This window comes from Petromyzon marinus, chromosome 27 (genome assembly GCF_048934315.1).
Source record: "Petromyzon marinus isolate PM22_M1 ecotype Great Lakes invasive population chromosome 27, UKy_Petmar_22M1.pri1.0, whole genome shotgun sequence".
Lineage (NCBI taxonomy): Eukaryota > Metazoa > Chordata > Hyperoartia > Petromyzontiformes > Petromyzontidae > Petromyzon > Petromyzon marinus.
The window spans coordinates 14456489-14473359 of record NC_133693.1 but is presented as its reverse complement, the minus strand read 5'-3'; the positions used below and the strand labels follow the sequence as shown (position 1 = coordinate 14473359).

The following is a 16871-nucleotide window of genomic DNA, read 5'->3' as shown; positions in this document are numbered from 1 at the left end:
GTCCAGCAATAATGAAATTGTCTGTATTTGTAAACGGGGACCATGACGGCTTAACGTGATGGTTAGACCAGCTCATCATTATCATAATACACTGAATCGTGTGTGCATGAATCTATTATTTACGTTAAACGCAAATTATATACGTGTGTGTGTGTGTGCGATGCGCGAGTGCTGTGCACTCACCTCCACCTCGCTCTGCAGATGCTGCTGCTCCGAGTGTGCACTCTGCTCGTTGTCGCGGTAGGGCGCCAGCTCAGCGTGCAGCTCCGCCACTACACGTTGATACCACTGAATCTCTGCCTGCAGAGATTCCAGTTTCCAATTCCTGTCAATGAGCTGCGTGGGCCACGGGCAAATGGCGGCAGAGGGACACAGGAAAGCATTTTAACGACTGCGTGAGGTTATTGCAGAACATACAGGTATAATAACACACACAACCAGGATCTTTATTTATAATTGAGTAATGTAATGACCTACGAAGCTCTTTTACACAGATGTCCATAGACCACCTTTGACCAAATAAACCGAAATGCATCCAATCATCTCAGATCTTGGAAGAAAAGCATGGTTGAACTTCAAATGCTTGGATGGGCAACCACCATCAATACAAACCAAGATAACACCTATAAAAGCATGATGAAGACCGCTTGTGTTGCAATCGAAACGTCGTGGGTTTTTTATATTATTAAAAAAAAGTACGTGATTTTACCGAAAGAATCAAGAATATGAATTCCTGCAGTCACGAAAGTTTTATGTTAAACATTTTTTAGGAATTAATTAACTCCAAATCTGGAGTAAAATAATAGATTAAGATCGCTTCCCAACCAAAAAGAGGGAGGGGATGGAGATGCATGTAGCAGAGGGGAGCAGATGGTCTAGTAGTCGTAGGTACTTCTACTAGAGGTGGGATGGTGGATCGTAACGTGGTACAGTCCTTAAACAGAGAATGCTCAGTAACCTAGTGCGCATCCATTCTGTACAACCATCAGTGTGAAAAATAAGTGTATACATACAGTCCTCGACTTAGGAACACCATACTTACGGAGACCCGACTTACGGATACCCGAGTTCCGAATCTGTTTCTATGAAATGTATTAATTTTTGGATACCATTGACTTTAAAACGCGAACTTGCACTTCCAAACTGAACCACAGAACTATTTTGTTCAGTGCTGCGATCCTCCACAAGATGTCATGAGTCAGCCTCGTGCACGCGCACATGTGCGTATATGTGAAAGTGATTGTGTGGGGAGCGGTAGTGTTGCAGTTCACGCGCTACGCTACAAACCCACCGACCCAAGTTCAATTCCAACTCACGGCCAACACCAGTGACGATTATCTGAACCATTCCTGGGCCTCCCGTAGGTCAACTCGGCCTCAAATGAGCACCTAGCGCGCTTTATAAACATCACCACTCGGGACACAAATGCAGCTGGGTGTGGTGCTGGCACACAACCCCTCGCATGCCGTGCTGGCTTTCATAGGCTATCGCTAACAGCACGTGCCCCAACAGCCTATTACAGCTACACGGTGGATCTTTGTGCGGATCGGAAGTGTAGCGGTGAGCACGCTTGTGATTTAAAAGCGGTGAGTGAAAAAAAATTATTTTTACTACATTTTATGTATTACTTACGATACACTATATTTTTAGTGTTAATGCAAATGTACATGATTTCTTATTTACGAGTTTAACTCTTTTGTTGAACCTTAACACATTTTATAACACTGACAATATGGGAATTTAAATATCGCACATTATTGTATTCCGACTTACGAACCGTTCCGACTTATGAATGGGCCTCAGGAACTAAATGCGTTCGTAAGTCGAGGACTGCCATATTATTGATATATTTGTCTATTATACTACGTGTATTATTAGTTGTTTATCATGTAAAATTAGTTTACACTTGAAAAATATTCACCATAAATCTGGTATGTGGGGAAAAAATATTGATAGAGTATGTGTAGTGGCATAGCGCTGGCTGCTGGTAAAAAAGGGTAACTGCGGTGTATGGTAGTACCCACGTCAGCAGGCCACGATAGACACGAGAGGGGGACATCTAGGGGAAAGGTCACAGAGGGGGGGCCATCGGGAACCCGCTAGTAGGTTCCAGAGAGGGGGCGTGGCCGTGGCGGAGCGAGGCCACGCTGAGAGTATAAGAAGGGCCCCTGTGAGGGACCTTGTGGCTGTTGCTGGAAGTGGGATCCTCGTCGTGCTGTTCGTATATTTAAGATAGTCGTCGTCACCATCTCGTCATCGTCATTGTCATCTCATCGCTGTCGTCTTGTCGCCATCGTCGCTGCCGTCTTCACTCGATATTACGCTGCTAGATAGGTGTTCGCTGTCTCCGTTCAGTGCTGTCAGTGTTAGATGGTTAGTGTTTTGTATAGGCAAGCAACGATAATAGTGTGTACCCACGTAGGGTGTCTGTATTATCCCAATGGTGCTCGTTAAATAAAAGAAGCGCCTAAAAGTCTTACTGTCTCTGAGTTAGTCACTACACATGTACACATGAAAGTGACTACTGTAGTCAGAGATGCAAACGCTTGGGCGTCATCTGGTGCCTTACTGTCGCCATCCAGCGTAAACTATTTGGGTCTTTATAGTAAAGTTCGTAAATCTCAAGTACGCTATGGCAAGGTACCACAGTACATAACATGCGATTGGCTATCAATGACTTGAGTACGTTAATAGTGAAAGTACGTACAACGGGACGGCGTAAATAATGGTATTACTGTATATATCTGCGTTTGTGCCATGCCGGACTTCATAGGTGCTCGCTAACAGCACTTGCTCACCTTCGCCTCACTCTGCTGGTGCAGCACTTGCAGATCCTGGAGCTGAAAGTGAATGCTCTGCAGGTTTTCTTGGCATGGCGCCAGCTCAGCGTGCAGCTCTGCCACCACACGCTGGTAACCCAAAATCCCCGCCTGCAGGGATCCCAGGTGCTCATTCTTTTCGATGAGCTGCATGGGCCACGGACAAACGGCAGCAGAAGGACATGGCTAAGCATTTTAACGACTGCGTGCAGTTGTTAAAGAACATACAAATCCAACAAACACATACAGAACCAGTATCTTTATTTTAAATGAAGGAATCTGATAAGCTATGAAACTCTTTTTCACAGATGTCCATACACCACACCACCTATGACCAAATGACCCGGAATGCACCCAATATTATAAGATCTTGGAAGAAAAGCAGGGTTGAACTTTTATGGTACTTGGATGGGTGACCACCATCCATACAACCCAAGATAACACCTATAAAAGCCCAGATATATGGATTAATTAACCCAAAAGCTACTTTAAAATGTCCGATTATAATTGCCTCCCAACCAAAAATAGGGAGGGGATGGAGATGCACGTAGCAGAGGGGAGCAGATGTTCTAGTAGTAGTAGGTACTTTTACTAGAGGTGGGATGGTGGATTGTAATGTGGTACAGTCTCTAAACAGAGGATGCTCAGTAACCCAGTGCGCATATACACATCTGTGTGAAAAATAAGTGTGTATATAGGCAGTCCTCAACTTACAAACACCTGCACTTACGAACCTGCTTCCATCAAATATATATTTTATAACATTGACTTTAAACGCGAACTCGCATTTGAAAATTGAACCGCGTCACTATTTTGTTCAGTGGAGCAATCCTCCGCGACATGTAATAATTCAGGATGGGGCTTGGAGCAAGTGTTTGCCTATAAGTGTGTGTGTATGCACGCGCACGTGTCTATGTGTATGAAAGTGAATGTGTGGGGAGCGGTAGTGTAGCGATTAGCCTTCGAAAGCGGCGACCCGAGTTCGATTCCCGTTCATGGCCAACACCAGTGACGATTATGTGAACCGGTCCTGGGCGTCCCCTAGATCGACCCAGCCTCAAATGAGTACCTGGTGCGATGTGTAAACACCACCACTGGAGAGACAAAGGCAGCGAGGCATGGTGCTGGCCAATCACCCCCTTGTGTGCCATGCCGGCCTTCATAGGTGCTGCTCACTAACAGTACTTTCCCCAACAGTCTATTAAGGCTATACGGGGAGTCTTTGTCTGCGACGTGCGAATGCAGTGTACTCACCTCCGCCTCGCTCTGCTGGCGCAGCATGTCCAAATGCTGCAGCTGTGAGCGTCCGATCTGTGCGTTTTCGCGGTACTGCTCCAGCTCTGTGTGCAGCTCGGCCAGCATACGCTGATACCAAAGAATCCCCGCATGCAGGAATCCCAGCTCCTGGCTCCTTTCGAACAGCTGCTTGGGCCACAGGCAGAGGGACAGAGAAAAGCATTTTAACGACTGTGTGCGGTTATTGTAGAACATACAGATGCAACAACAGACACATTTAGAACCAGAATCTTTATTCATATTGGAGGAGTCTGATGAGCTGTGAAAATATTTTTCACAGATGTCCATACACCATGTTTGACCAAATCACCCAGGATGCACCCAATCTTGTCAGACCATCATGCACACAACCCATGATTACACCTATAAAAGCCCACATATATGGATTAAGTAACCCAAAATCTGCATTAAAAGGTCAGATTAAAATCGCTTCCCAAACCAGGACAGGGAGGGCATGGACATGCACGTAGCAGAGGGGAGCAGATGGTCAGACCCTACACAGCCTGACGACTCAAGTGCTGTGTCACGGTCAGACCTGGGCCGTTCCGGGGCCAGGAGAGCCTGGGTTCTCAGCGGCCGTGGGAACGAGGCTGGGAGCATTACCTGACGCAGAGTGTCCTCATTCTCAGCTTGGGACGTGGTCAGCTGATCCTGCAGCGCCGACAGTCCCTGTTGGGGGGTGGAGAGCTCCGGCTGGGCACTGGCGCGCTCCGCCTCACTCGCTGCGAGCTCCTCCTTGCTCGCCTTGAGCTCCTCCCTCAGCCGAGTGATTGTGTCCTCGTCCTCCTGAGCCTTAATACAGGCAACGTTCGTTTTACCATCGTAATCATCACCATCATCATCATGAACAGCCATGATCCGTCCACCGCTGAATGTGTTTTTGTGATACTGCTGGATGAAAGTTTCCCTGAGCCATACCGGTCATGGGAATTAATTGATCATACTTCATCACACTGGTCAGCACGAAGTGGTACACCCAAGACTGGGTCAGATTTCACTGGCCACCAATGCTAGCCATGGTTGGTAATCAAACTCGGACAGCTTGGTTCAGAGTGCAGAAGGCTCATCACAGTAAATTAATACGTTGTATATCATCATAAATATTTCGCCGCACAAGGGTCTCCTCCTCTTGTGAACGCTGCCACAAATGTCTTAAAACTCAAACTTTAATTATCTTTATTTTACCAGCTAAGGCCTACTGAACTATATAGCTCTTTTTCAGAAGCGACCTGCCCACAAATGAAAGTTCAACGAAGTGGCTTATCATGTGGAAATGTATTGCAGCTATAGAATCTAAACGCACGTTTCTAAATGTGGAGGAAGAACCGGAGGACCCGGAAAAAATCCACGTGACCACAGGGAGAACATGCAAACTCCAAATATACAGGTGTCGGGGTTGGGATCAAACCCACAACCTCCTGCATACAGGCGAGGTAGTTAACATCTCGCCACCGTGGCGCCCCTCTTCAGTGCCAATCGCGGCTTCACCACGCGTGCCCTTGCGAGCCGATACCTTCTTGGAGTTGCGCTCGAACTGCTTAAAAGCATCGGTGAGGGTGAGCCGGACCTCCTCCAGCCCTGTCGCCAGCTCGCAGGCCTCTTTCCGATGCGCGTCCTGCTGCTGCGCCTTCTCCATCCCAAGTGCCTGGACGTGCCCCTCCGACTCCTTCAGCTACAGGCACGCACACGTTCCACAATGCTGGATTCATGTCTGGGGAAGTATACTGAATATGGTGTGCAGAATGTGGAAATCTTTTCTGGGTTGGAAAAGACCCAGCTGTAATTAAGCCCGGCTTGCAAACAGATAAATAATTACCACTTAAGTCATTTAAACTCTGTGGTGTGCATATAGCTGTGTGTCTGCAAGCCTATATTGTTTCTCTAACAAATGCAAGCCAATCACATTTTAGAAAAAGTCCTGTAAACTGCAGCTGACTTTATAATTAAATTGTATTTATTCTAACTGAAAGTATGAAAATGTGAGAAAATACATTCGCAACTCTGAATCATGACAAATTATGAGAGGTAGTGAATTAGTTAAAGGCCTAGTCAGGAATTGCCTTGTCTAGTGTAATTACCTCATCCAACATTCACATATCTGCAGACAAAATTAAGAGCCATGAGGGGAGGACCAATCCTGTGGTCACAATTATACATTTTGCCATATAGAAATGCATTATCATACTACATTCGAAAAAAACATTCTGGCTGTCTGCCTTCCTGGCTGCATCCATATTACTTATATAACCACTTCAGGTTTCAGCCACCTGTGATTAAGCCAGGTTCACATGTGCAGTGAGTTAATGATCTCAGCCTGATCATCAATGACTTCACAGAAAAGCCCATGAAAACAATGTCGGCTTTACACTACATCGAGCGAAGTTCCAGCTCTGAAAACCAAAGATCCGACTGTTTTGTGATGAACATTACTCATTACTCTCCATAGCAGGGCAGATATCAAAGTATTTCCTCCTATTGGGTGGGTACCAGAGGGCACTTAAATATTTCTCAGAAGTAGTTATGTGATTTATGCTTCTGCAAACCATTCTCTAACATGAAACTTGAATTTGGAGCTTTCGTGACTGCAGGAATTATTCTTTGGTTTTTATTATTAATTTTATTATTTCTTATTTCTACGTGACTTTACCTAAAAAAACATTCTCGAACATGCGATGGTGCACTGCTCAGGCGATGAGGACAGGCCTCATGCACACACATGGAGGTGGGGCGGCTGCCGCATAAGGCTCTGGTTACCTGGTGCTGCAGCCCGGCGATCTGGCCGTGCATGCACTCCATCTCAGCATCCGTGTGCTGAAGTGTGTGCTGCAGCTGCACCACCTCCTGTGCCCTCGCGGCCTCCTCTGCCCTGGAGACTCCCAGCTCGGCCTTGAGAAAGTCCGTCTGTTGCTCCAGAGAATTGCCTGTCGGAAGGGACACAAAACCATGGCGATGAAGACAGTACAGCCACCAGTGGCAGCAGACAGAGAAGGAGCAGCAGCTCAGGAGGAAGAGTACCAGCAGCGGGAGTAGTAGCAGACAGAATAGGTCTGAGGTCCCTCAGACCTATTCACCAGCTTGCATGCAAACACAGGGTCCAGAATAATAATATATGCACAGGAAGGGCCTAGTGAGAGAGCAGTTAGTAAACCCAGTGCAGTCCTATGTTAGACAGCGGAAGTGGTCCACGTGGGAAATGAAGTAAAAACGAGGAATTACTCGTTTTAACTCGTAAAAAGAAGTTATTGGTGCACAGTGCTCGACAAAAATTAGTGTTCAATGGGTCCGTGGATTCAGAAAGATTTTGGAGCACAGGCCCCTACCCACCGGTCTCCTCGCAGCAAGCGTTAGCCTCCTGCAGTCGTTGCTGCAGCTCCAGTACTTCATGCCGCAGGTTGTCCACCTCAGTCTGCTGCACCTCTTGGTTGGTAAAGAGGTCGCGCATGTTCGCTCTCAGCTCCGCGGCCTCGGTGCCCAGCCGCTCGGTTTCAGTCCCGCGCTCTCGCGCCTCTTCCCGCGCCGCCACCAGGTCTGCTTCTGAGCGCCGCAGCAGCTCGTCACGCTCCTTCAGCGCCTGCGGGCGGAGACGGGCAGCATCTAAATTACACGTAATTACAACATGTAATTTGAATATATTAATAAATTGTTTAGCATTCATCCAAAATATTGAGAAAATAAGTGGGCTTGGGCAGGACACATTGCTGTTGCAAGAAGGGGGGTGGCTGTTGCGAGAGTGGAGGCCTCACCTTCTGGAGGATCGTGATGTGCACAACGTGAGCGTCGTACTCTGAATCGTCGTGCATATGTGATGCACGATATTCGGCCAGCTCTATGTATGCCAGATGCAGAGTCGCATCGTGCTCACGCCTCAGCTGCTCCTCGCGCTCGCCCCACCGCACTGCTTCCAACTCCACCTGCAGGCTGTTGATGGCCTGCGAGTGTGCCATTAGCTGCTCACGGGCAGAAGGGCACAGTGTCACAGGCACGTGCATGCATAGGTGGGCATCCCTTCATCACAGACACATGCAGCGTGCAGATGAGGACAGGTACAGACATACAGACACACGGAGCATGTAGTTGTACAGAGAGATAAGAGACTATAGACATGGGCAGGAGGCACAAGAAAATAAATTACAGATGCAGAGACATACACACAAAGACACAAGCAAGTCATACAAATTTGGACACATTATGGAAAGACAGTGCATGTGGAGAGAGATGTACATAGCCAAAGGCAGAACATGCAGAGGGAGACAAGATAAGAATGCGGAGACACGGGCATTGAGTACAGAGACGCACATACAGGCGCCTCGCATGCAGACGGACGCACACGTGCAGTGGATGCTTTTCAAGATGAAAATAAGAAATTGAGATTCTATTGTAAACAAATCAAGAACTTCAAAAATATGCAAGGTAAACACCTGTGGTCTTATTGAACATACCACAATCACGTTTAAAATATTTAGAATGATAATAGAAAGTCAAAAAATAGAACCATGATACATTGTATACATCAATCAACGATTGGTAAGCGTGCATACAACATGGCAACGTTCTTCATCATAAGATAATGAAGAAACTCGTTGCACCCAAATGTTCATCTTCAAATTGAGTCAATATTCAAAACAAATAACTCACAACGCCTCCTCACACCATGTCGGTCATGGGAATGTGTTTGACTATACTTCCCCATGCTGGTCAGCACCGTACAGATGTATTAATCAATAAAACATAATACATGCACATTATGTGGGGAGATGCTATGATACAAAAATTTAGTTTGATCTGCTTTTATCTTTTCATTTTCAACATTATTGGGAATAAAACCATGGACCACTCGCTACAGTGAATTTAGCAAAATTTATTACGGAACCAAAATATAATTCGATGGGTTTTTTTGTGCACTCATTTGCAACTAGACTGAGACCATTATGCTTGAGAATCCGGTTTAATCACTGTGGTTGGGCGGCTGTAATCCACATTCAATCCTGGCATCTCAGCCATGCTGGCACAGCATGTCTGACCCCTGGGGCACCTAGCTACCTCCCAGGATGCACTCATTTAATGTGCCATTTCCTTGACGTTCAGATCGTAACTCTGAATAAAAACTCAACGCATGAATCAATAATGATGCACTTAATAGGGCAGAGCTTCTAAAAGGTGATGTTTCAGGCAATGGCCTTCATCGCATCAGAGAAGTCAAAGCAGTATCCATTGCAGCGTTATTGACGAATATGTTGAGGTTTTGTTATCTCTGCTTGTGTGCCACGCAGCTTCACAACGTGAACACGTTATTTGGGTCTTTCGGTAAGGCCATGTAGATACAAAAATAATAAAAAAATAATAACAATATCACGACATTTCGATCGCAACACAAGCAATCGTCATCAAGTGAAGGATATGGCAGGAGAGCTGCCGAGGCAGGAAAAAATATATGGCGGGAGCGCTGCTAAGGCAGGGAGTTAAAAAGGTTTGAGATGGGTGTAGCTCAAGGGTCAGTGGGCAGGGCTTGATGAAATTTGCATGTAAATGTAAGATCAACGAAATCTTGACAAACGAAGTTTCATTTTAGCCCTGCTCCGTGTAACAAGGGGACAGGGGGGTTGGTGGTGGCCACAGTACCTCCTCAGCATGGTTTTTCTTGAGTTGGTGCAGCATCTCATGGAGACTCTTCTCTGTCTGGCGCAGTGCGCCACGCAGGGTGGCGAACTGCGCTCTTGCCCTGCTCAGATTGTCCCGCAGGGTCGATACCTCCCGGGACAGCTGGTGCATTTCTTTCTCCGGCATTTCCAACTGCGACGGGAGCAAGGGCACATGGCACGGGCACGTTAGCGCCTCCCAGCGTAAATCCTGCCTTCAATCGCATTGTGACATGCCATTCGCCATCGGATGGTGGAGACAACACCATGGCACATGGCAAGTGAGGTGCCTAATACACAGGTAAACACACATAGGACAGATGGGCTGACACCCACACACCCAAGCAAAGGCAACACCACGATTCCCCGCACAGCCTAAACAGAGTGGTAGAATGCGCAGCAGCGCTGGCCTAGGAAACGCACCCACACCATCTTCATTTACATTCGCTCAGCCAATGACTTACGTTTATTCGGGACCTCGGGGTCCCGCCATAAGGTTAATTTGATATTCAGTTTTATCACAGTACGCTCTGAGCCACACAGCGCTCGCCAATTTTTAAAAGACAAACTCGTCCGCCGACGTGTTTGCTCCTCCTTGGTCTCTCTGCCTTAGCCCCAAAATGTCTGGGAATGTCAACATGCCAGTGATAAGGCCGGTCGAGGTGAGTGAGCATATGGCGGTTACACTGGTGAGTACAGTACGTAATACTTCCTGATGCTATTATTAAAAAAAAAATTCGTTTGATGGAATGTTTACCATCTGTTTTATTACTCTTATAAAATAGCGCTGATACTCCAATGAAGCCCTCATTTATTGTTCATAAGAGATAACGCTGTCGAGAAGTCATCCCCATATATAATGGTATAACCCTTTTCGCGCTGATTTCCTGAATGCTCACTTCTCCACATAGGCAACTTGAGCGCTAAGCGAGACTGCCTGTATTCATTTCAGCCTAAGTCGACATAGGGGAGTCCCAACACTGGCTCAGATATCCCTCGCCACTGGTGTTAGCAGGTATTTGTGGTTCATGCGGACTTGCTGCCTTGTAAAAGGTGTCAATCTGGTGTTGGGGCAAAGCTTTTTTTTATCATTCCATACACGTTTGCATTTTAGCTGGTAAGTGGCAGAGTGGTGGCCTCCACTCCAGCCTAGATTTGTGTCTGTCCCCTACCTCTCTTACCGAGTACAACTCCTCTGACATCAAAACACAAGGGGCCGTCCATAAATGACGTCATGCGATTTTGGACCCCTCCCCCTTTGTCACACGGTGTCACAAAAAGTCAGACCCCCCCCCCCCCCAAAAAAAAAAACATGCTTCAAATCGCTTTAGTTCATAGTTCCATTTATTTGGTATAGCCCTGTGAGCCATTCAGCTCTTGAATCGGGTGCAACCGCAACAAACAAAAACATGAACAAGAAAACATCTTAAACTATTGCCATTGTAGTTCGTATTAATGTGGTGCTGCACTCTGATGTAGAACATTTATTAAAAAGTCTATTTAATTAAGTAGAACGTGTTGTCTATTTTTATTTAAAATTGCGCATTTTGATGTGACATCACATTTCTCAAACCCCCCCCCCCGTCACACATCGTCACAAATGTCTGCCCCCCCCCAAGTGCGTGACGTCATTTATGGACGGCCCCCAAGAGGTGGCACTACGCACCTACACTGTTGACACATTCATTGTCTCATGTGTTGCTTTCTCAACTGTGGTCTGTTGAAGAATATCATGTATATTCTTGCCGACGCAGATAAAGAAACACAGGTGCTCAGATCGCTGGCTTTGCCCGAATTACAGGCCAACACGCAGCGATAAGGAGCCCGCAGCGCTGACGTAATCAAATGCAGCGCTGACGTAATCAAATGCAGCGATGACGTCATCAGATGCAGCGATTACGCCATCGACTACAGCGATGACATCGATTAGTGATGACGTCATCAATTACAGAGACGTCAATTTCAGTGAAGGCATCGAGTACAGTGATGACGTCATCAATGGCAGTGATTACGTCACTGTCTTTACCCAAAAAGGGCGGAGCCAATGGCTCGGGCGTTATTGCGTCACCAAACGTCACGTGACCCCCAGGCACACCAGCTGGGAAATGGCAGTTGACACGAGATGCTATCACCTTGGCAACGCAAACAAGGACCAACTGCCCAGAGAAAGCTTTCTCCGACTAAAATCCTTGATGAAACTCTCAATCTGTGATCTTAAACTATGAACCTCGTTACCCACGCATCAAGCGCTCAATTTAAAGTAAAATTTAAATATTTTAAAAAATAATATTTTTTCTCGATGTGATCACAGTACTCTATTTGTTACTTCGTATAACTCCAACGCAAGAGGTGGCGCCACTCACCTCCACTGTTGACGAATTTGGAGTCTCCAGCGTCGCTTGCATCTGCTGCCGTCTCTTGAAGAACTTCATGGCTCCTGTTGGGGGCGCAAGAGACAAACGCAGCCGCTCAGCTCGCTCGCCCTGCCGGAGTGACGTAACGCCATTGGGGTCGGAGGTGAGTGCGCAGGAAGTGACGCATTTGGCCCCGCCTACCATGGGCGGAGCCAGATCACGTGCCCCCAGGCACCCTATGGGGGCAGAGGAAGCTGCCTCCGTATCAGCCAGGGCTCAAAGTTCTCGACGCGGCTTTTGCGTCTGCGATTTGAAACTCGGAACCTCTTCACCCACGTGTCGAGAGTTCAATGTTTGAATGCAATTTAATCGAGGCCACTGTCTTGGTATGGTACTTTGACTGTTGGTGTTTTGCCATCTTGCCCAAGCTTGGATTTGATGTTGACAAATCTACAAGAAGGTATGAGCTTGCACAGTTTGATTTTACATGATATTTATTCGTGACTTGACTACATTTTCTCAATCCTTACTCGAGTATCTTTAATTGCATTTTGTTGTTGATGCAACTGGCTAACCCGACCCTTCTGGACGTGTGTGAAAGAGAACGTCAAAACTCATGTAAAATACAGATTCTGATTTATCTACACGCACACGCAGAAGGCAAACGCGGGTACCTGGCCTCTATGCAGCAGACACGAGTAATTTATTATCTTTCAGGATGTTATTTAGAACTTTATTGAATGTTATGTCACCAACCAAACATCGAGCATAGCAACAAATATCATGCAACACTCCGGAGACGGACACCTCCCTTACCGACCTCACCTCGTCCTCCTCACCCCTAGCCTCGTCCTCCTCACCCCTAACCTCGTCCTCCTCACCCCTAACCCTCCTCACCCCTCGCCCTCCTCACCCCTCGCCCTCCTCACCCCTCGCCCTCCTCACCCCTCGCCCTCCTCACCCCTCGCCCTCCTCACCCTCCTCACCCTCCTCACCCCTCGCCCTCCTCACCCCTCGCCCTCCTCACCCCTCGCCCTCCTCACCCCTCGCCCTCCTCACCCCTCATCTTCTCACCTCGTTCTCCTCACCCCTCGCCTCGTCCTCACCCCCGTTCTACTCACCTCGTCCTCACCGCTCGCCTCATCCTCACCCCTCGCCTCATCCTCACCCCTCACCTCGTCCACCTCACCCGTCGTCCTCAACCCTCACCTCGTTCTCACCCCTCGCCTCTCGTTCTACCCACCTCGTCCTTACCCCTCACCTCGTTCTCATCTCATCCTCACACGGCTACCTGCACTCTATGTAGTAGACGTGAATAATTGACTATAATTCAGATTGTTATTAATAACTTTATTACATGTTTTGTCACGAATCAAACATCACCTCCTCCTCACCCTTCACCTCGTCCTCACCCCGTCCTCGCATCTCGCCTCGTCCTCCTCACCCCGTTCACCTTCACCCCTCGTTCTCACCCCTCGCCTCGTCCTCCTCACCCTTCACCTCGTCCTTCTCATCCCTCAGCTCGTATTCCTCACCCCTCACCTCGCCCTCACTTCGTCCTCCTCACCCCTCACCTCGTCCTCGCCTCGTCCTCACCCCTTGCCTCGTCATCTTTACCCCTTAGCTCATCCTCCTCACCCTCACCTCGTCCTTCTCTAACCCCTCGCTCTCCTCACCTCGTCCTCACCCATCACCTCGTCCTCCTCACCCATCGCCTCGTTCTCCTCAACCCTCGTTCTCACCCCTCGTTCTCCTCACCCCTCACTTCGTCCTCCTCACCCCTCACCTCGTCCTCGCCTCGTCCTCCTCACCCCTTGCCTCGTCATCTTTACCCCTCAGCTCATCCTCCTCACCTCGTCCTCCTCACCCCTCACCTCGTCCTCCTCAGCTCGTCCTCTCAACCCTCACGTCGTCCGCTTGACCTTTCACCTCGTCCACACCCCTCACCTCATCCTCACCCATCACTTCGTCTTCCTCCCCCCTCACCTCGTCCTCCTCACCCCTCGACTCGTCCTTCTCACCCCTCATCCTCCTCACCCCTCGTCCTCCTCACCCCTCGCCTCATCTTCCTCACCCCTCGCCTCATCTTCCTCACCCATCGTCCTCCTCACCCCTCGTCCTCCTCACCCCTCGACTCGTCCTCTCACCTCAGCTCGTCCTCTCACCTCAGCTCGTCCTCCTCACCCGTCGTCGTCCTCACCGCTCACCTCGTCCTTCTCACCCCTCACCTCTCCCTCGCCTCGTCCTCCTCACCCTTAGCTCGTCCTCACTCCTCGTCCTCCCCTCCCCTCGCTGTCCTCACCATTAGCCTCGTCCTCCTCACCCCACACCTCGTTCTTCTTACCCCTCATCTTGTCCTCCTCACCACTCGACTCGTCCTACTCACCCCTCACCTCACCCTCCTCACCCCTCGTTCTCCTCACCCCTCAGCTCGTCTTCCTCACCCCTCACCTCACCTCGTCCACCGCACCCCGCGCCTCGTCATCCTCACGCCTCGCCCACCTCACCCCTCACCTCGTCTTTCTCACCCACACCGCGTTCTTCTTACCCCTCACCTCTTCCTCCTCACCCCTCGACTCGTCCTTCGCACCCCTCACCTCCTTACCTCTCGTCCTCCTCACCCCTCGTTCTCCTCACCCCTCGTCCTCCTCACCCCTCGCTCTCCTCACCCCTCGTCTTCCTCACCCCTCGCTCTCCTCAACCCTCGTCCTCACCTCGTTTTTCTTCTCACCCCCCGTCCTCACCCCTCGCTCTCCTCAGCCCTCGCCTCGTCCTCCTCACCCACACACCTCGTTCTTCTTACGTCTCACCCCCCGTCCTCCTCACTTCTCATCCTCCTCACCCCTCGCTCGTCCACCGCACCCTGCTCCTCATCCTCCTCACCCCTCACCTCGTCCTCCTTACCCCTCACGTCGTCCGCTTGACCCCTCACCTCGTCCTCTTGACCCCTCACCTCATTCTCACCCCTGACCTCATTCTCACCCCTCACCTCGTCCACCTCACTTGTCCTCAACCCTCACCTCGTTCTCACCCCTCACCTCGTCCTCACCCCCACAGCTCGTTCTTCTTACTCCTCACCCCTCACTCTCCTCAGCCCTCGTCCTCCTCACTCTCGTCCTCCTCACTCTCGTCCTCCTCACCCCTCACTCTTCTCACCCCTTGTCCTCCTCACTCCCGTCCTCCTCACCCCTCGTCCTCCTCACCCCTCGTCTTCCTCACCCCTCGTCTTCCTCACCCCTCGTCTTCGGCACCCCTCGTCCTCCTCACCCCTCGCCTCATCTTTCTCACCCATCGTCCTCCTCACTCCTCGTCTGCCTCACGTTTTACCTCGTCCTCCTCACCCCTCGACTCATCCTCACCCCTCACCTCTCGACTCATCCTCACCCCTCACCTCGTCCACCTCACCCGTCGTCCTCAACCCTCACCCCGTTCTCACCCCTCGCCTCTCGTTCTACTCACCTCGTCGTTACCCCTCACCTCGTTCTCACCTCTTCCTCACACGGCTACCTGCACTCTCTGTAGTAGACGTGAATAATTGACTATAATTCAGATTGTTATTAATAACTTTATTACATGTTTTGTCACGAATCAAACATCACCTCCTCCTCACCCTTCACCTCGTCCTCACCCCGTCCTCGCATCTCGCCTCGTCCTCCTCACCCCGTTCTCCTTCACCCCTCGTTCTCACCCCTCACCTCGTCCTCCTCACCCCTCACCTCGTTCTTCTCATCCCTCAGCTCGTATTCCTCACCCCTCACCTCGCCCTCACTTCGTCCTCCTCACCCCTCACCTCGTCCTCGCCTCGTCCTCACCCCTTGCCTCGTCATCTTTACCCCTTAGCTCATCCTCCTCACCCTCACCTCGTCCTTCTCTAACACCTCGCTCTCCTCACCTCGTCCTCGCCCATCACCTCGTCCTCCTCACCCATCGCCTCGTCCTCCTCAACCCTCGTTCTCACCCCTCGCCTCCTCCTCACCGCTCGCCTCGTCCTCCTCACCCCTCGTTCTCCTCACCCCTCGTTCTCATCACCCCTCACTTCGTCCTCCTCACCCCTCACCTCGTCCTCCTCACCCCTCACCTCGTCCTCTTCACCCCTCACCTCGTCTTCCTCAGCTCGTCCTCTTCACCTCACCCCTCGCCTCATCCTCCTCACCCCTCGTTCTCCTCACCCCTCGCCTCGTACTCACCCCTCACTTCATCCTCCTCACCCCTCACTTCGTCCTCCTCACCCTCACCTCGTCCTCCTCACCCGTCACCTCGTCCTCCTCAGCTCGTCCTCTTCACCCCTCGTCCTCCTCACCTCGTCCTCCTCACCCCTCAGCTCGTCTTCCTCACCTCGTCCTCACCCCTCAGGTCGTCCGCTTGACCTTTCACCTCGTCCACACCCCTCACCTCATCCTCACCCATCACCTCGTCTTCCTCACCCCTCACCTCATCCGCTTTACCCCTCAGCTCGTCCTCCTCACCCCTCGTCCTCCTCACCCCTCAGCTCGTCTTCCTCACCCCTCACCTCGTCCTCCTCACCCCTCGTCCTCCTCACCCCTCGCCTCATCTTCCTCACCCATCGCTCTCCTCACCCCTCGTCCGCCTCACCTTTTACCTCGTCCTCCTCACCCCTCGACTCGTCCTCTCACCTCAGCTCGTCCTCCTCACCCGTCGTCGTCCTCACCGCTCACCTCGTCCTTCTCACCCCTCACCTCTCCCTCGCCTCGTCCTCCTCACCCTTAGCTCGTCCTCACTCCTCGTCCTCCCCTCCCCTTGCTGTT

At 50.1% G+C, this 16871-nt stretch overlaps 1 protein-coding gene and 1 long non-coding RNA gene across 3 annotated transcripts in view; one reads left to right on the top strand and one right to left on the bottom strand.

Moving 5' to 3' along the window:
• Positions 1–5829: 5829 nt before the first annotated feature.
• On the bottom strand, positions 5830–8810 carry LOC142929245 (uncharacterized). The gene is made up of 2 exons (XM_076070163.1): positions 7440–8810; positions 5830–7036 (listed from the first exon to the last, which is right to left on the bottom strand). Exons 1-2 carry the CDS (start codon positions 7768–7770, stop codon positions 6759–6761), a joined length of 609 nt encoding a protein of 202 aa, XP_075926278.1. The 5' UTR covers positions 7771–8810; the 3' UTR covers positions 5830–6758.
• Positions 8811–12173: 3363 nt separating this feature from the next.
• The window catches only part of LOC142929247 (uncharacterized), a 29104-nt gene continuing 24406 nt past the window's right edge, over positions 12174–16871 (top strand). The window contains exon 1 of one of the 2 annotated variants that reach the window (XR_012945470.1): positions 12174–12565. This is a non-coding gene — a long non-coding RNA (uncharacterized LOC142929247). The remainder of the gene's footprint in view (positions 12566–16871) is intronic. The other variant, XR_012945471.1, reaches the window with a different exon arrangement.

Excerpts from the sequence above, each read along its gene's own strand:
- LOC142929245 (XM_076070163.1), bottom strand. The coding sequence starts at position 7,770 with ATGAATGCTAAACAATTTATTAATATATTCAAATTACATGTTGTAATT. Across the intron at positions 7,037-7,439 it reads CGCTTGCTGCGAGGAGACCG|GCAATTCTCTGGAGCAACAG; the intron begins GTGGGTAGGGGC and ends CCCTTCCGACAG.